Source organism: Vombatus ursinus, unplaced genomic scaffold, assembly GCF_900497805.2.
Source record: "Vombatus ursinus unplaced genomic scaffold, bare-nosed wombat genome assembly UNPS02014959.1, whole genome shotgun sequence".
Taxonomy (NCBI): Eukaryota; Metazoa; Chordata; class Mammalia; order Diprotodontia; family Vombatidae; genus Vombatus; species Vombatus ursinus.
The window spans coordinates 15,148,843-15,169,413 of record NW_020954737.1 but is presented as its reverse complement, the minus strand read 5'-3'; the positions used below and the strand labels follow the sequence as shown (position 1 = coordinate 15,169,413).

At 39.0% G+C, this 20,571-nt stretch overlaps 1 protein-coding gene across 1 annotated transcript in view; it reads right to left on the bottom strand.

Annotated features, from left to right (window-relative positions):
• The window catches only part of ESYT3 (extended synaptotagmin 3), an 87,903-nt gene that overhangs the window by 46,223 nt on the left and 21,109 nt on the right, over positions 1 to 20,571 (bottom strand). Inside the window, exons 2-4 of the mRNA XM_027845176.1 lie at positions 16,404 to 16,445; positions 12,169 to 12,303; positions 7,892 to 7,968 (exon numbers count right to left, since the gene is read on the bottom strand). Of these exons, the coding sequence (XP_027700977.1) occupies positions 7,892 to 7,968; positions 12,169 to 12,303; positions 16,404 to 16,445 (254 nt within the window). The remainder of the gene's footprint in view (positions 1 to 7,891; positions 7,969 to 12,168; positions 12,304 to 16,403; positions 16,446 to 20,571) is intronic.

Sequence of the window (20,571 nt, the reverse complement as noted above, 5' to 3'; positions counted from 1 at the left end):
TTGAAGTCCCATTTAACCTTAATGTTAAATGATAGAATATTACATAAAATAAAATCCCACTTCTTTGAAGAGCAAATGAAAGTGGCAACTAATAGATCCAACCAGTAATGATACTGGTCTTGGAGTCAACAGACCTGGTTCAAGTCTCATCTCCAACACTTATTAGCTGCATGATCCCTAACCTTTCTAAAGCCTCAATCTCTCATCTATAAAATGAGAATAATACCTGCAATACCTATCTCACAGAGTTGTCATGGAGAAGCATTACATAGACCTTCAGGGTGGATATATTTCACTTTCTAATATCCACTTACTTTTATGAGAGCATGCTCTCCCTCTCTGCCATGCCATGATCATTCAACTGTTTTGTTTTTTAAGTTTTTTTAAACACAGCCTTCACTCATACACTCACTCATAAGAATCAGCAGCAAGGTGAAATTCTCAGAAAGTTCTGGGTCTAATTGAGGAGACAGCACTTGGTTTCAGGGCAATATTCTTTTTGATGGGGGAAAATAAGCTAATACTAGAAAGAAGACAAATATATATGGAAACGTATGAGAGAATAAATGATGATGTGAGAGATGGAAATGGAGTGGCCTATCACTGACCTAAACTCCAAATTGAATTGAGACATATAAAAAAGCTAAAGAAAAGAATAAAGGAGGGAGGGGGGAAGCTCCTTGAGAGTAAAAACTGTTTTTTTTTCCTTTCTTTGTATCCCTAGCACTTAGTACAGTACATGGCACACAGAAAGTGCTTAATAAAGCTTCTTGACTGACAAAAGCTATGTCTTAAAGAAGAACTAGAAAGGGAAATACTTGCTCCTTGGGGAAGAAGATACAATGCTAACAATGACAAGGAGAAGGGAGAATTATCTAACATCTAATTTGTTTCCATCTCCTTTAGTAAGGAAAATGAACTTTGTCCTGTAATGGACAGTAGAAATGTCATAAAGAGGGAACTTAAGTCTGGGATGGGAAGGATAATAAAAATGCATTCAGCTCTAAAGGAATTCAAGGCTCGAGGTTCAAATGCACGTCTTAGTGGGCTGAAGGAACTATCTGTAATCTTTGAGATATTGTGGAGAATTGGATCGACTTTAGAAGACAGAAGGTAGTTGAGTTCTGAACTAATTTTTAAAAGGAGAAAAGAATTGGTGCCCAGAAACTACATACTAGTAAGCTTGGCACTGATCCTCAGCAAGATTCTAGAAGAGGAAGAAAATATAAGCTTATAGAAAAAAAACTGAATTGGTCACCAGGTGTCAACATAAAAACAAATCATATTAAACTAACTTAATTGATTTTGGGGACAGGGTTAAAAAATTGATGTTCTATTAAAATCCTTGCCTATTACCTCATTATGGTGTGGAGGTGATCCTTGGTTCTTGAAGAACACAAACTTGGTAGATCCTACAAAACTGGAAAGGCTTCAAGCATGGGTCTGTTACCAGATAGCATGATTGCTGTCCTGAAGACTAGCCCAGCTAAGTTTGGAGATGTTCATCACCAAGTGGACAACCAGGTGATGGATTTTTTTTTCTGGCAAAGTAACTCATGAAATTCTACTAAGATGAGAAGGCTTGAGGTCTGCATCTGAGAAGGGTATTATCAATATCATTAAAGTCATAAGTACCTTAAGTAAATACTAAAATCAGTGGAGCATTATACACATAATATAGCTTGATTTCAATAAAATATTTCACAGGCCCTCATATTCTTTCAGGTAAGATAGTGAAATATAGGTTGGGTGATTAAACTAGTAGGTGGACCCACAGTTGTTTGAATTCCAAAATATATTTACCAATCGTGTGGTATTACCCAGAAGGTCTCTAGTATATATCTATGAGAATCTATCTTTGGGTAGCTGGGTGGCACAGTGGATAGAGTGCTGAGCCTAGAGTCAGGAAGAGTCTTCTTCTTGAGTTAAAATCTGGCCTTAGTCACTTATTAACTGTGTGACCTTTAGCAGGTTACTTAACCCTGTTGGCCTGAATTCCTCAATCTGCAAATAAGCTGGAGGAGGAAATGGCAACCCACTCCAGTATCTTTGCCAAGAAAATCTCAAATAGGGTCACATGACTGAACAACTACAAGAGTCTATCTTTCAACTTGTCTTATTTCAAAAATTTTTATCAAAGACTTAGATGAAAAGGGGTGTTATATTTGGAGTCAGAAGATTTGTGATCAAATTCTACCTCTGCTAGCTGCGTGATCTCAGACAATTCTCTGGCCCTCAGTTTCTCCAACTGTAAAATCAAGTAGTTGCACTGGATGACCTCTGAGGTCCATTTTACCTCTAAGTTTATCATCTTATGAAGACACACATAGCATCTTTATTAAATTTACAAAGCAGTAAAGGATATGATGGGTAAGAGAAACAAAATTAGCTCAACAAATGGCAAGCCTAGATCTAAACTACCAAGTTCAAAGTTAACAAAGATAATTGTAAAGTTCTGTGTTAAGGTTAAAAAAATATCTAATATATAAACATATACACATATAAATACATACATGTACATACATGCATGCATATGTATACACATACATATAGATACATACATATACATATGTACGTGCATACATATACAACTATAGGCTAGAAAAGACTTTTTCTGGAAATTGTTTGGGTGAAAAGCATCTAGGATTTTTAAGCTAATGCTAACTAAGGGTGCATTATTTATAGAATATATCATTCAGCCCATCAATCAGGGAATGGATGAACAAAATAGGAACTTAACAGAATATTATTGTACTGTAAGAAATGACACCAGAACAGAGTCAGAGAAACTAGACAAAACTTGTATGAACTGATGTAGAACAAAATGAGCAGAATCAGAATAATTTACATGATGACAAAAACATTGCAAAGATAAGCAACTTTGAAAGACTCGAGAACACTGATCAATGCAATAACAAACCACACCTTTAAAAGACTGAGGATTAAGCATGTAAAGGAAAAACGTGAAGAAACAAAAGAGCATCAGGGAAAAATTTACCAATACACAACAGAGAGCAGAGAGGAGTCCAGAGGATGACACTGACAAAAAGGGCAATGTTGGTACTACCACGTTAAATTTAATATGTTAAAAGGAAAAGTCTGTGAGTAGTAGATACACAGTTCTATGTACAGTTCTCAGTTCTCATTTTCTAGTCTTTATAGTTCATTTTTAAAAATATATATATTTCAAGTTGTAGAAATAGTCTAGACTGTGTTATTTAGAAATAAAAATTATATCTACTATATATTACATGTATATTATACATACATATATATATATAATATAGAAATAACCCTAGTCTATATTATATCTGAATATGGTGGCCAAGAGATCTTCTGAAGGAAATGGGCCAGGATGGTGAGAGATCTGGAAACTACAACACACAAGAAACAACTGAAACAACTAGGAAGAAAGGAAGGAAACAAGCATATATTAATCTCCTACTATGTGCCAGGCACTATGCTAAGTGTTTCACAAATATTATCTCATTTGGTCCTCACGACAATCTTGGGAGGCAGGTGCTATTATTACTCTCATTTTATAGTTGGGGAAACTGAGGCAGGCAGAGTTTAAGTGACTTGTCTAGGGTCACACAGGTAGTAAGCATCTAAGACCAGATTTGAACTCAGGTCCTCCTGACTCCAGGCTCTATCCTCTGAGTCACCAACTACCTCAACTAGGTAAGTATATTTAACCAGGGGAGAAGGTCAAAGGAACATATGGTATCTGTCTTAAAATATCTGAAAAACTATTGTTATATAACTTATATTTTATTCTTATGTTAAAGATTCTTATATTTTATTCCATATATATTTTTCCAAAGAGGAAAGAGGGGACCAATAAATATACTTTGCAAAAGGAAAGATTTTATTTCAACTTCACCAAAATTTTCTAACTGGAGCTGTCCAGCAATGGGATGGGCTGCTTTATTAGGTTATGTTGCTCAGTAGGGGCCCTTATGCAAAGTAGTTCAGTCAGGAGTCCTGTCCAAGACATCCCTGGACTTTGTGGGGGATTGCGCTAGACAACTTCCAAGATGTTTTCCAACTATAAATTCTATTCTCTTGATAGTTAATGACTACCCACGCATGTACTCACTAATAAGAAATTCCCAACCTGCCATACATTCTCACATGTTTAATAAGCATACACATTATTCTGTAGGCATGTTTTAGGAGTTTGGTTCCTTCCACCCACCAAAGTACTCTCAATTTAGTAACCTGGGCTAAAAACAGGAAATGTGACACTCAATGAGGGAGTGGTTGGTTTTAGGAACCTTTGGCATTTTTTTTCATTGAAGGACAATTCAGATCTCATCCCTTCTAGGAAGACTTCCTTGATTTAACCTCCTCATAGTTTATTACTAACCTTATTTGCCACAGTAACTCTTACACAACCAACTGACTCCATTCATTATGAATGAGAATATATTCTTGTTTTTAATATCCACATACCAAGTTATGTAAGGTTAGGATGCCAATTCTCATAATCCCAGACTTGAGATCCCTGCAATGTCAAAGGAATGACAACTGACAAAAATTTTGGGCTGAACTCTCTGTTTCATGCCAGGAAAAAACATGGAAGAAAGGAAATAACCTCTGACTTATCCTTTTTGAAACAGTACAAACTAACAGCCCAAATAGAAAAAGCTGGGATGGAACCTCATATAATAAATCAATTGTGCTACAAAAGAAAGACCCCTGTATTTAGAATTAGAGGACCTGGGTTCAACACTCTGTCTGTTGATCCATCTATCTATCTATCTATCTATCTATCTATCTATCTATCTATCTATCTATCTATCTATCTATCTATCTGTGTCTGTCTGTCTGTCTGTCCATCTATCTATCTATCATGTCTATCTGTCTAAAGCACTGGATGACAGAAAATCCCAAAAGATCTTGATAGCCTAGAACAAGGGGTTGGCAAACGATGGCCTATGGGCCAAAATCAGCCCCTGGGCTTATAAAATTTTGTAGAGCCTGAAAGTTAAGAATTGTTTTTACATTTTGAAATGATTTTTAAATTGTATTTAAAAATGTAACAAACATTCTTAGCTCTCAGGCCATGCAAAAAAAAAAACCAGGCAGCAAGCTGGATTTGGTCCTCAGGTTATGATTTGCCTACTCATGCGCTACAACATTGGGCCAACTCTAATAAGATTAAATTTGACATTAATAAATATAAATTTTTATATATGGGTTCAAAAAATCAACTTCACCAGTAAAGTGGGAGAGGCATGGCTAGAAGGCAGTTTAAAAAACATCTAGGACCACAAATTCAATTTGAGACAGCATGTGAGTAAAGAAAGCTAAAGCTGACTTCGTTTTTGTGCAATCATTTCAATCACATCTGACTCTTCATGATCCTATTTGGATTTTCTTGATAAAACTACTGGACTGGTTTGCCATTTCCTTCTCCAGTTCATTTTACAGATGAGGAACTGAGACAAATGGGGTTAAGTGATTTGCCCAGGGTCACACAGCTAGTAAGTGTCTGAGGTCAAATTTGAACTCAAGAAGAGGAGTCTTCCTGATTCCTGGCCTAGTACTTCATCCACTGTGCCAAAGCTGATGTAGGCTGCATAAAGAGAGGCATAGCTTCTAGAAATAAGGAGACAGCAGTCCCATTGTACCCTGCCTTAGCTAAACCTTGGTGCGTCCAATTCAGAGCAGAACATTTTGGGGAAGATGCTGATCGGCTAGCGAGCACTCAGAGACAACCATGATAATAAAGAACCTCAACTTCATACCACATGACAAAAAGTTGAAGGACTGGGAATGTTTGGCTTAGAGAAGATTTAGGGGAGACATAATTGTTATCCTATCATTGTGTATTTGAAGAGCTATCATCCAGAAGACAGATCAGATTCTTTGCCTAGGGTTGGACAAAGGAGAAATGGGTAGAAGTTGTGAAGAAGCAAATTTAAGCTTGACGTAAGGAATCACTTTCTCACTGTTAGCGCTATCTCATAACGGAAGACATTGCTTCGAAAATTAGTAGTTCTCCCCAGTAGAGATCTTGGACAAAGGCTAGAGGACCACTCATAAGATATGTTGTAGAATACATTCTTTTTCAGGCATGGCTGTACCAGATGGCCATTGGAGTCCCTTCCAATTAAAAATCTATGATTTTGGAACTCCTGGTCTTTTCCTTACTACTCATGACCTTGGACAAATCACATTTTGGGGTTTAATCGCCTAATCTGTAAAATCAAGTGGCCAGACTAGGTGATCTCTAACATCCTACCCAAGTACCATCTTCCACATGAATCCCACTATGCTGTCTTCTTCTTCTTGTTTTTAAACACAGCACCTTAATGAACTTTTACGATAACATGTGCAAATCTTATTAGTTCAAATGAACTCCCCCTTTTATTCGTTCTTCAGACAACATTGCTGGCTTGGGTGACAAAGTCAACACACATAGCAACTACTTTTGATAATTACTCTGCCAGTCACATTACCATGACAGCTCATAGGACTTAAATAAATACAGGTTGTAGAGAAGCATAAACAATAAAAGAAGACATATTGTTTAGGATTTCCATAGGTTTCCACTTCCCTAGGGTGTGCAAATTTAAAAAACCCAGCAAACACAAAGGTCTGAAAAACATACTACCCATCACTTTTATCATTTGGGCCTTCAACCATATGGGAATAGGAGAGGTGTTTGTTGTTACTGTCATTTTACAAAACAACTCTTGGGGCAGCTAGGTGGCGCAGTGGATAGAGCACCAGCCCTGAAGTCAGGAGGACCTGAGTTCAAATCTGGTCTCAGACCAAACACTTGACACTTACTAGCTGTGTGACCCTGAGCAAGTCACTTAACCCCAATTGGCTCACAAAAAAAGAAAAAACAACAACAACAAAAAACAACTCTCTCCCCTACAACTACCACAAATCCCTCATCTTTTTTTTTTCATCTCTATTCCATTTCAGGTCTTGAAATTATTGCCTTCACCTCCACTGGCACAAGACCTCTTGGATGTCCTTCCACCCTTTCTCCCAGGTAGTTCTGCTTTCCAATGCTAAATGCCTAGTGGATGGCTAAGGGATAGATTTGTTTTGTTTTGTTTGGTTTGGTTCTAATTGGAACAAGTGATCTCATTGATATTGGAAACTCCCGGTTACAATGCAAATCAGATTGTTCTGCAATTTACAGTCTTAGACTGTTGCCTGGGGGCACTGAGTACGTAAGCTAGTTGCTCATCTAGTTACATAGTCAGGATATTTGCTTTGACCAAGTCTCTCTCCAAGGCCAGATCTCTCCAACTATACCATATTTGTTTTCTGGAAGAAGGGTTATTGCTTCAGGGCCAGGGTCTGATTCTAAGTCAGAGGGATAGTTTTCTCATTCTTCTTTCAGCAGCTGTCCACTAGGATGAGTCGTTCATCTCTATCCCAGTTCCCCTATATCAACATGCCAGTTCTGATTGGCTGTTTCTCAATCCTCAAAAATATTGTGCTCTGGAAGAAGAAAGATGTGCCTCCTTTTAAGTGGTTCAATGAGCTTATTGGATTCCTAATGCCAAAGCAAAGCAGATGATGTTCAACTTGGTGTGAAATACTATGCCTTGAACGTACTGTACTTAGTCGAGGTGGCGGTAGCAAATAGAGAGCTGGGCCTGAAGTCAGGAAGACTCATCTTGCTGAGTTCAAATCTGGCCTCAGACACTTACTACCTGGGTGACCCTGGGCAAGTCACTTAACCCTGTTTGTCTCACTTCTTCGTATGTAAAATGAACTGGAGAAGGAAATGGTAAACCACTCCAGTATCTTTGCCAAAAAAACCCCAAATGGGGTCATGAAGACTTAGACCCAACTGAAACAAAACAACAACATCAACAACAACCATATCTATCTTCCCAGGAGGCCCCAGCTACATTACCATATCTGTAGGTCTAGGGTGATCCGTCTTCGGTTGCACTGGCTGGTGTGGGCCTTGACACCATTGACCTTGGGGCACTGAAAAAGAACATGGAGAAGTTACTGCTGCTTTGATTTCTGAGATGTACCTCCTGTGGATACCACATGAAAAATTGGAACCCATAAAACCATGGATACCACACCAAACTCATTATGTTGGAAAAGGCAATAAAAGTAATGATGATCCCAGGTCACTGACAATTCAGATGAAGCACAAATGGATGTACATTCATACATTAAAGCAGCTCCTGTGTTTTCCCCTTTTATTTGCTTCAAACTCTTTTGATTCACCTCAGACCCAGAACTGACCCAATCTCACCAAAGCCCTTTGGTTATGACACAGGACAGACCTCTTTGAACCAATGTTCTACCACCTTCTCCCCCTACATCTCTATCAGCCCTATTCCTTATAGACAATAAGATCACAGAATTTAGAGTTGGAAGGAACCTTTGAGATCTAGTCTAATACCTGCATTTAACAGATGAGAAAAATGAGGCATAGGTATGTATATGTGTGTGTGTGTGTGTGTGTGTGTGTGTGTGTGTATGTGTGTGATGTTATCTGTGTGAGTCACTCAAGCAGGAAAGGGCAGAGTAGGGATTTGAATCTAGGTGTTTTTTCTACTATATGCCATAATAGTATGATTATTATCCTTATTTTACAGATGAAGAAAATTAAGGTCAGAAAGGCTGTATGTCCATGCTCACATAAGCTAAAATGCTCAGGATTTGAACTCAGGTTTCCTTACTCAAAATTTTATACTTTCTTCATTAGTTGCCCTCCCCCCAACTCATTCCTACCTCCAGGTAGGGCAGGACCAAGTCAGATTTGCCTCTGGGGAGGAGCCTGGGGTATTGGGAAACTCAGTCTCCATTTAACTCATTCACTTGTTTCCTCTGCCTTCTTTCACTTTTACCCTAACCTCCACACGTCTACCCTTGCATCTCTTTAAGATGTTTGCTATAAAAAGGCCCAATTAAAAGAATAATATGAGTTGAGAGTGGGATGGAGGGAGTATGGAATAAAATAAAGCCATGATTCAATCTAGTTTAATTGATGTAAGAGAATGAGCCTTACATACCTGCTTCTGTTTAAATTACTTTGTTCTTTGCCATCTCCATTAACAGCAATGGGGCCTTATTTTTTAAACAAATAGGTAGTCGTAAAACTCTTCTTTCCTTTAAAACCTTAATACCTTCTTTTATGTGCTTATTTCATTTTATTTTGAAAGGGACTGTGTGTTATCTGTCTTTGTCCTCACCAAGGCCTAGCACAATGCCTTGTACATAGCAGACATTTTTTAAATGTTGGTTGAATTGCTGTATTACAGTCTAATTACTTCCTAGGAATCGTATCTCCTAAAGGCACCTTATATCAATAATTTGATCAGAGTAATTGGACAGAGAAAGACTGATGATACATAAGATGAGCCCCAATTCTAAAGTCAAGACCAGGAAAGGGAAAAGGTATGAAGATGAACTTGAACCACCTTCAGTGATTGATGCTAACAAGAACCCAAATTCTCAGAATGAGATTAGAATGTAACCTCCTCGAGGGCAGAGATTATTTTTCATTTTGTATTTGTATCTCTAGTGCCTGGCACATGAATTAGATTAATTATTTTTAAAAAAAGATTAATTATTTAAGGAAGAATAAAATAGTAGATAAAACACTACTGAACTTAAAGTCAAGAACACCTAGGTTCAAATCTTACTTTCTGCAATTATCTATGATTCTGAGCAAGTTACCCTGAGCAAGAAAACTTCTCTGAGTCTCAGTGTCCTCATCTGTAAAATGGGGTTAATAATATCTTTAGTACCTTCCTTACAAAGCTGTTGTGAGGTTTGCATGTGTAAAGCCCTTTGCAAACATTATAGCACTGCCTAAATGTCAGTTGGGCAGCTAGGTGGCACAGTGGATAGAGTGCTGGGCCTAGAGACAGGAAGACCCGAATTCAGAACTGGCCTCAGACACTTACTAGCTGTGTGATCCTGGGCAAGTCACTCAATCCTGTTTGCCTCAGTTTCCTCATCTGTAAAACCAGCTGGAAAAGAAAATGTCACACCACTCCAGTATAATTGTCAAGAAAACCCCAAACGAGGTCATGAAGAATCAGACGCGGCTGAACGAGTAAACAACAACAAAAAATGTCAGTTATTACTCTGATATTCTAATCTCTAATTTTCTAAAAGTCCTTCATTTGGAGCAATTTTCTTAATGCTTTTATCCAAATGTTCTCAGAAAATAGCCAGCATAAAATGTAATTGTTAAAAAATTGCCTGCAAACCCAGGAATTGTAAAATGATAGGAAAGCATATTCAAATGAATAGGTCTTGAGGCAACACAAATCCACATGTGATGGTCTTCTGTGTGGTGTGCAGAGAAGGGAGGGTCAGAAAGCAAATATATGTCCCTGTGTCTCTGGCACTTTTTTTTTTTTTTTGGGTGAGGCAATAAGGGTTAAGTGACTTGCCCAAGGTCACACAGTTATGTGTCTGAGGCTGGATTTGAACTCAGGTCCTGCTGACTCAAAGGCCAGAGCTCTATCCACTGTGGCACTTTCTACAGAGTCAAAAGAGAGGGAGGGCACTTTAACAGAGGGGAAAAGCTCAGAAAGGAGTGTTTGGGGTTAAATGAGTGGACCAGCCAGGAGTGAGGCATTCATGCTGAGGAGCGGTGGGACCCAAGGTTAGAAAGGTAAATTGGGGCCAGATTATGGAATGACTATTCCCATCTCTATCCTTTTATACTTGTTTTGCCCTTACTTGCTATGCTGTTACTTACAAGTTCTACAAGGACTGGAATTGTGTTATCTTGTGATCAGTTTCCTAATCCACGTTTCAAAACTTAGCTCAAGTTCTATTTCCCTTCTGGAAATCCCTCCCCCAACAATGCCCATACATAGAGCTCTATCCATCTTCTGAGTACCTAAGCATTTATTATCTGGACAACACATTTGACAATTTGGGCCAATTAAAAAAATACACCGCATGGGAGGCTTGAAGGGATTAAAAGGTAAAAACTGACAGCCCCTGCCTTCAAGAAGCTTAGATTTGAGAGAGGGAGATCTGATAGGTACACAGAGAAGGTATAATCTAAGGTAGGCTGGAGGCAGTAGAGCAGGAAGAATTTTGAATTTGGACTCAGAAGAACTGGGCTCAAATCCTTACTCCGCCACTTAGTTACAAGGGTGAACCGGAGCAAGTCACTTAGACCTCTCTGGGCTTCAGTTTTCTCATCTGTATGATGAGGGGGTCACACTAGATGACTTCTGAGGTCTCCTCCAGTACTGGATCTGTCATCCTACATGATCCTGTAACCTCTAGAGTCCCTTTCAGTTGTCAGTCTGTGACGTGACGGGGCAAAGGAGAGATCAGACAAAATGCTCTAAGAAAGGGAGAGGGAGAAGAGAACACTTTCAGCTAGAAGGGAAATCGTGTACTGCATTGTACACTTATTTTATTTCTATCTTTCCAGACAGTCTGATTTTATACTACAGAGAGGAGGTTCCCAAACTTATTTGGCCTGCCACCCCTTTTTTAAAAAAAATTACTCAGCATTAACCCTGGAAATCCACTTTCTTTAACCCTTTAATGTTTTTTTCTTTTAAATGGCATCATTTCAAATTACTACCACCCCCCTGGATTGTTCCAGTCTCCTGCCCCCCACCCCCACCCCAAGGGAAGGTATTGCTCACTTTGGAAACCTATGCACTAAGTATCAGTTTATAATCTAGAGTTACCAGGTAGATAATCTAAAGTTTAATCTAGATTAAACTAGATTTAACTAGTTTAAACTAAATCTAGTATAATTTAGAGTTACCAAGTCTAGAATAACGTCCATTATATCTCTCCCACAGTGCAATGCACATAGTAAAAATCAGCAAATCAAATAGTTTCAATGAAGATAGACGGGATGTTCTCCACCTGTTTCCTCTGTTTTCCATGGGTGTTTTCTCTCCATGGGATCCAGCATCAATGCAAAATTAGGTATGTTTGCTGCACCGGACACTGAGGAACTCTGAGCCTGGCACTGAGAGGAGCTGGGAAGGAGACAGTTGCTTGGACTTGGACAGTGACGCTGGGACAAGTGGCTGAGGCCAAATGTGCATTTGGGACCAAATGGAATCTGGGAAACTTTGGTTATTAGTGAGAAGGGTGGGAGGGAAGGTGGGGAAGGCAGGGTGAGGGGAGGAGGTCTGAAAACAACCCACTCCTTAAGCAGACTAAGTTACCAACCTTTTGTCCAAAGCACAGTTTGGTGAAAGTGAATGTTTTGAGATGGGTGCTCTTTTCTCTGATCTTTGGCTGGAGTTTTTCTCGAAGTTTCTTCTCCATGATCATGCCAAGGTAGGGCCAGATCTGTGATATGATCTATGTGGGAGAGAAGTCCACACACACACATACACACATACACAAAATGAGATCTCCATTGTATCTAACTGATGGTCAAGGGATATTTAGGTCCTAATTCTTAATATTCTTACCAAGATTGGTCACTCTGTAGTCTCTTGAATTGACTGAAACAATCTAATTACTTTTAAACCTCTGGAGCAGCTCTCATAGTCTGTCATGTCTGGTCAGGGAGCATGGCCATCTCTGAAGGACTTTCAATGCTGAATAGCAGGAAAGGGGTTGCCCCTAGTCATATTCTAACTAAAGACCAAGTGGAAACAAGAATGGTCCGGGAATCAAGAGACCCGGGTTCTAGCCCTGGCTTATTGATTGTGTGCCTTTGGTGAACTATTTGATCTCTCTTGACTTATTTCTTCATATGTTAGTCAAGGGAATTGAACTCGATGATGGTGAAGGTCTCTTTTGCCTTAGGACTAATGTATTTAAAGTAATAAATACCATTTAGATCATCATCATTGACAACAATGATAATAGCTAACTTTTATTTAATGTCCACCAAGTGTTAGACATTGTGCTAAGTGCTTTGCAAATATTATCTCACTTGATCTTTACAAGAACCTTGAAAGGTAGGTATTGTTATTGTTCCTATGTTTCTGTTGAAGAAAGTGAAGCAGGCAGAGGTTAAGTGACTTGTTTAAGGTCACACAGCTAGTAAATGTCTGAGGTTTTTCCAGGGCCCCCAGGCTTTAGTGGGATCAATGATCTTGTATTTCTTTTTGGAAACCACTTCACTGTCCATATATCAATCTTTTCAATTAATCCTCTCTAAAAACCTGTCTTTGGACAATAGGAAAATGAGAAGATTTAATTTTTAAGGATTATAGGTTTAACTTGGAAGGGAATTTGGAGGTTCCATTCCCCGCCCTACCTCCATTTTAAAGACGAGTAAAGGGATTTGTTCTAGGTCATATAGCTAGCAAATGGCAAAATTAAGATTAGAATCCACGTTTTCTGACTCCCAAATTCAGAGCTTTTTCCACTGTGCTTGCAAAGGCAGTGATGCCAATCTTCTCTAAGATTATCCAACTTAAGGAAAGTCTTAGATAATAATTTCTTGTCCCTCCTGAAATGAACCCCTGGAAACCTTTTATTAACACATTTTTCTCTCATTTAACAACAGTCCTATCAATACAATAAGTGACAATCTTTATATTCCTCATACATCTTTCTTTTTTTTTTTTAAGAGTTTTTCATTTGGTTCCATTTGACCAGTGCCCTTAATTACCAATCTCATGTCCTTTCTGACTCTACTTCCTAGGCAGGACTACTCTCTCAACCTTCAACACTAACTCTACCAGTGAAAGTAAGGAAAAATCCTCTAATCTCTGGTCATAGATACAGGAATCTCTAGGGCAGGGTTTTTTTTATGGTAATAAAATATTGCCCTTTGTCAATCTGGTGAAACCTATGGATCTATTTTTAGAATAAGGTTTTTAAATGAATAAAATACATAGAATGACAAAGAAAATCAATTATGTTGAAATAAAGTTATCAAAATATAAAATTAAAAAAAATAAGTTAATGGACCTCAGGTTAAGAACCCCTGTTGTAGGGTTAATATATCAGAAAACAAGTCAAAATACTCAACACATAGAACCCACTTTTTCTCCTGTGTTACCAAGAGATTAGGTGAGCTAATAAATGCACTAGCTAGAATGTCCCGTAACTGTCCAGGGGACCCCTCTTTATTTATTTATTTGTGAGGGAATTGGGGTTAAGTGACTTGCTCAGAGTCACACAGCTAGTGAGTATTATGCATCTGAGACCAGATTTGAACTGAGGTCCTCCTGACTCTAGGGCCTGTGCTCTGTCCACTGTACCACCTAGCTGCCCCACCCCTCTTTATTTTTAACTTTCATCTCACACTCTGAAACATAAATGCTTTCAGTCTCTTAATCACATGAGGCATTAAGGCAGGAGCCCTTGACAGAGATTCTATCATTAACTACCTGTGTGACCCTAGGCAAGTCTCAATCATTCTGGAGTTTCATTTTCTCACCAATAAAACAGGGATAATTAACACTTTTCCTCCAATAACACAGAGAGGTGATGAGATTCAAATGAGATAATGGATATGAAACACTCAGAAAAGTATGAAGCTAAACAATGCAATATAAAATAATGTATCTGGCTTACTTAGCTGGTATGTGTGTGTGTGTGTGTTCAGTGGAAATAGAGAACTGGATAGAAGGTTGTCTCTGAAAAGCAGGGGTGGGGAGGGGGGAAGTCCCTATCTTATGTGGCCTTCCTGGGTAGCCTACTAATGAGAACTCTCTTGTGGAACTGGGCTAATAAGTAACATGAGACAGATGGAGGAAAAAAGAAAAAGGGAAAAGGGAGTAAGAGAGAGAAGTCATGTCAATGACCAGCTGACTAGCAGAAGTAGCTAAATGAGAACAGACAATATGGAATAGGGAAAAGAGAAGGGACTTTGAATTCAGAAAACTTGGGTTTGAATCTGTGTGATCCCCGACAAGGTACTCAAATGACCAAGGCTTCAGTTTCCTCATTTATAAAATGACCCATTTGGATCAGAGGATCTCTAGACTCATTCCAATTCTCAAAATCTGGGGGCTCTGAGTGGAGCACTGGTACCTAGTAGGTACTCAACACATGCATGATTATTCCTGCAAAGTAGAAAAAAAAAACCTGACAAAGGCACTCAGCACATTGAACCCCCTCTGATGGTCTTTGGACAAGAGTTAGACCAGGGGTGAGGAACCTGTGGCCTGGAGGCCACACATGGCCTTCTAGGTCCTTAGGTGCAGCTTTTTGACTGAGTCCAAGTTTTACAGAACAAATCCTTTTATTAAGAGGATTTGTTCTGTGAAGTCAAAGGGCTGCACTTGAAGACCTAGAGGGTCACATGTGGCCTCAAGGCTGCAGGTTCCCCACCCCTGAGTTAGATAATATGGGCAGGCATGGAAGGGCTGTAGCCTGTATCTTTTGGAGCAAATACCCACCAACAAGCATTTATTAAATGCCTACTATATGCCAGGTGCTAGGTGTTAGAAATAGTAAGATATGAAAGAAACAGTCTTTATCCTCAAGAAGCTTACATTCCACCCAGGAAAACAGCATATGTATACATGTATGCCTATATGAGATACATACAAAGATTCCACTGACACAGACCCCCATGAAACATCGAGATACTGCAATAATCACCTGATGACAAGAAAAAAAGCCAAAGAGATCTAATGTCTGGGCCAATGAAGAAATATTCCTGCAGTTTTTCAGCTCATCCAGAACCCATAGTAACACTGGGACTTGAACACTAAGCCAGGGCTCCTGACTCATCTCTTCTGAAAGGCATTCAGGAGAGTTTTGAATTGCTATGGTTTCTGCCTGCCAGGTGGAAACTAGATTTTTTTTTCCTCCCTCAAGGACCAGAAACACTCATCTTTTGTGTTTGTCACTTAAAGGCTACAGAAACCACACAGAGAGAAACCTGTGAATTAACTTGAGGACTCTGGGAGAAGAAAACAAACATTCTCATGAAACTGGGGGGAGGTGGCAGCTGGGTACCTAGTTCACAGGCTCTTAGATTTAAAGCTGGAAGGGACTTCAGAGGGGATCAAGGACAGCCCCCTCACTTTACAGATGAGGAAACTGAGGCTCAGAGAGGTTAAGTGACTTGAACCCAAGTCTCCTGACTACAAATATCATACACTGCCTCTCTGACAATCAGAAACTATTATCTTTTAGGGAAAAGTTGCTATTTTTTCCATCTTAAAGATACCGCAAAAGTCAGCAAACCAACTGCAGATAACAAAAGTTACAAAAATATGTGCTTTGGGTACTTAAGACATCTACTTTCTACTAACTGGCCTCTCACATATAATTCATTTCTCAATTGATTCTACAGGTGAACCCCTTTTCCTGTCCCCTAGTTACATTCTTAATGACTCAGTATGCCCTACATGAAGGAAGAGGGTAGCTAAGAATAATTATAGACCTTGCAAAGGTTCTGATTTGGAGGTCAGAAAGTAGCTGGAGCAGCCTTAGCTGGTTCTCCAACTCCAGCTTCCCCATCTTGAATGCAAATTGGTTCTTACCTTGTTGACCCATTCAACCCGCTCCACATCTGGGAAGTGGATCTAGGGTGGAAAAACAACAAATAAAAAATAATTTAAAAAAAAACATCTCACAGCTAGAACATGTAAATTAACATAAGCAGATAAAGGAAGTATACTTTTATAATAAACGACCAATGGTATTCAATAGGCACTTTTCCAAGTTTTAGTAGTCTCAAAGATCTGTCTTCCCCTTACTCTTCTCACTGTGCAATTTTATAATGACCAACCTTGGTCCTCACCTCCCATCCCTTCCTTCCTCTATAGGAGTAGAGGGCTATGGGCATAGAACACTGCATATAATGCCAGATTTGGTTGACATATCGGTTATTTTTGCTGAGCTACCTTTTTTTGTTTTATAAAAAATATTAATTATAAAAGATCGATGTCTTGATGATGAAGGGAAAAGGGACAAATGAGGAAATGAAGGTGATATTGAAACAAAAGATATCAATTTACTTTTTGAAATGAGCCTTCAGTAGTAAAGAAGGCTAAGAGGTATGATCAGAAGGCTATTCTTTTGCTCATGTAAGCTAAGCTGTTTTGTTTTTTTTTGCTTTGGATACTGCATTCTAAGTCACGGGCAGATCTACCTGTTGCTGTGTTAGGTCATATGGTAATAATATCACAGATTTCAAACTGGAAGGGGCTTTAGGGGCCCACATTTGAGGAAATAGTCACGAAAAGGTTAATCAATTTGTCCACAGTCACCCAGCTAGTAAGCACCTAAGGGTGGGAACTAAATCCAGTTCTTTCTGACTTCAAGTGCAGGACCCTATTCACCTTACCTCACTACCTTTCAAAACAACAAAAAACAAGGTATTTGCAGGCGTCATTCTGAGATGATAGAAGAATTAGTATGGTTTTCTCTTTAGATGGCTGACTTTTTAACATTGAACTTGAAAATGTAGTCTATTTTGCTCTGGAAAACTAAAATTTAAAACATCTCCTTTCTCTATTATTAGGTAGAAGGTATTGAGAGCTACTCTTAGAGTCAAGAAGACCTGATTTCAAGACCCACATTTGATACAAATTGTCTGGTGACCCTGGGCAAGTCATTTTCTTAACTTCTCTGTGCCTCAGGCAGCCTTCTAAAACTGTAAATGTCAGTTAGAAAGAGTTTCTAACACCAGTGAAATAACAGGTCTAGTTAAAAAAACCAAACCAACCCATCACAAATTACACTTCTGAAGAATTTCAAGATTTACAAAGCACTTTCCTCATAACCCTGTGAGACAGGTTATCAGCTAGGGAACTCAGTAGATGGAGTGAGTGTTGGCCCTACAGCCAGGAAGACCTGAGTTCAAATTCAGCCTCAGACATTTACTATCTGTATGTTCTTGGGCAAATCACTTAATCTCTATTTGTGTCAGTTTAACTCATCTGTATAATGGGAGTAATAACAACACTTACTTCCAGGGTTCTTGTGAGGATCAAATGAGGTAAAATCTGTACAAATTAGCACAGTGCATGGCACATAGTAGGTGCTATGTAAATGCTTATTCCCTCCCCCCTTCCCTTTGTTTGCCGATTCTCCCCCCCTCCCCTTGGAGTACCATTATCCTAATTTTACAAATAAGCAAACTGTCTCAGAGGGGTGAATTTCCCGTCCTGATAAACCTAGTAGGTGGCAGAGTCAGAATTCAAACTCCAGTCTTCAGATTCCTAGGCCAGCACTTTTCTCACTACTCCCACTCTGCCTCTGCAGGTGAAATTCAGTGAATCAGTGAAATCCCCATGCTTCCAAGTCAGAGGGACCTAGGACTGGGGAGGACTGGTAACCTGTGAGGGGGGCATCCCTGGCCAGCAGGCTTGGGGCTAGGATACACACTACACTGTGTCTCACCAGACAAAAGATCTCTGCGGCTGCCTAGATTGTGCCTATCATTCTACTGCTGAACTAAAGCCTGAAAATGAGATTAGATCACAGGATTATCTACCTTGCAAAGTGGAGAGAAACCTGATGGAATCCAAGCATGCCAGGTATTCATTTTCATTGCTTAGATGACTTAAGGCTTTTTATAACTGTACAGGGTGCCGGAGTGGACAAATCACTGAGCTTGAAGTCAGGAAGACTCATCTTTGTGGGTTCAAATTAGCCTCAGACACTCACTAGCTGTGTGACCCTGGGCAAGTCACTTAACCCTGTTTGCCTCAATTTCCTCATCTGTAAAATGAGCTGGAGAAGGAAATGGCAAACTACTCCAGTATCTCTGCCAAGAAAATCTCAACTGGGGTCACGTAGAGTGGGACACAATTGAAATGACTGAACAACAACAATGGGTTCTCTGTTCCTGAAGTGCCATAGGACAAAGAAGAAATAACACTGAAAATGGGGCATCATGGAGCAGTGGAAAGACCTGAGTTTGAATCCCAGTTCTGTCACTTACTAGCTGTGACCTTGAGAAAAACCACAAACTTCTCTGGGCCTCCATTTCTTCATCTATAACATGAGGTGCTTAGATTCAATGGCCCTTAAGGTCTCTTCTACCACTAGATAGATCACACTAAGAACAGTCAAGATAGAGAGAGTATTTAGACTAGAGCAAGTATAAGCAGAAGAAACCAGTGCTGGAGAATGCATGATTTTGAAAGCATTGAGGAATCAGTTTTCAAAATAGCTGAAAAGGAGGAAGATATATTTTTTTCTTTGTTACAAGGGAAAATTCAATTCCAGTGGTGAGATATGTCTAGAAATGGTTATGATGTCCAAGTAAATAGCATCCATAAAACATTTCTTTTTCCCAAAAGGAGTGGAAAGATACCAAATGGCAAAAAAAACCAAAACAGACAGTATTGCTACAAAAAAAAAAACAACAAACAACTGAGAAGATAACAATTACTGACCCATAATGCCTTTCTCATCTCCACTGTCATAATGAGAATGGTCTACATGCATATCAATGAAATCCTTGAAGAAAATATGAGAAATGAACAGGTAGGCTTTCACAAAACAATCTTCTATAGCACATCCTATCTTTATAGTCATCTAACTGATCAAAAGGTGTGGAGAATAGAAGAAACTATGATGTTTATTGACTAAAAAAACAAAAAATATTCATTTGCTTGGTAAAGCCAAATGCTACCTTAAAGTTTCTCCTCCAACAAGATGTCTCCCATGCATAGGTTATCATAAGATATTCTTTGATAGATGATAGAGAAAATTTTATGAAAATCCTCTGATAATTAATGTCAAGTGAAGTATAAAACCTTTGTCAACATGCTTGAAAAGGGGTCTGCCACTGTCATGAAGGAGGTCCAGCACACATTCCAAATTGACCAAATTCATCATTTATTTATTTATTTTTAGGCAATTGGGGTTAAGTGACTTGCCCAGGGTCACACAGTTAGTAAATGTCAAGTGTTTGGTCTGAGGCTGAATTTGAACTCAGGTCCTGTGGATTTCAGGACTGGTGCTCTATCCACTGCGCCACCTACCTGCCCCTAAATTCATCATTTATTCATCAGCCTGTCTATACTCATCATACTCTCCCGTTACCCTTTGGGTTTATCTGTAATTCTGATTACTTGAAAATTCTGATGTTGCAATGATTCAGACAAATAGAATGACTAGAACAATACTGTTGTTAAAAATATTGGGGTTTGTTTCATGGAGAAGCCTAAGATCAATGACAGCATGATACAGTTTCCTAAAATTAGCCTAGCTGACACTCTTCCTCCTGTTCAGCTATGGGTCATCTCAATTTCTATCTGCAGTTCTTGAATTAGCACTATAGCTGTCCATCCAACTGCTTATTGTAGTCTAATGTAGGGGCTGTTAACCTTTTTTATTTCATAAACTCCATTGACAGCCTGGTGAAGCCTATGGGCCACTTCTAAGAATAATGCTTTTAAATATGTAAATTTTTAAAAAACAGAATTACAAAGGAAACTAATTATACTGACCTACAGTTATCAAAAAAAATTTTTCAGTTCAGGGACTCCCAAGTAGAAACTCCTAGTCTAGACAATATGTAGTTTTCATTCCCATAACTTTTACTAGGTGGAAAGTTAGACTGAACTCTTTGGGGGTGATCATGGATTTATTTAGGAGACTCTGCAGTGTTTTAGAGTTTAATACAATCAGCACGATGTCTGCAGATGAACATCTTGTTGTTCGTCCTTTGTTCTCAAAGAGGACCAATAACAT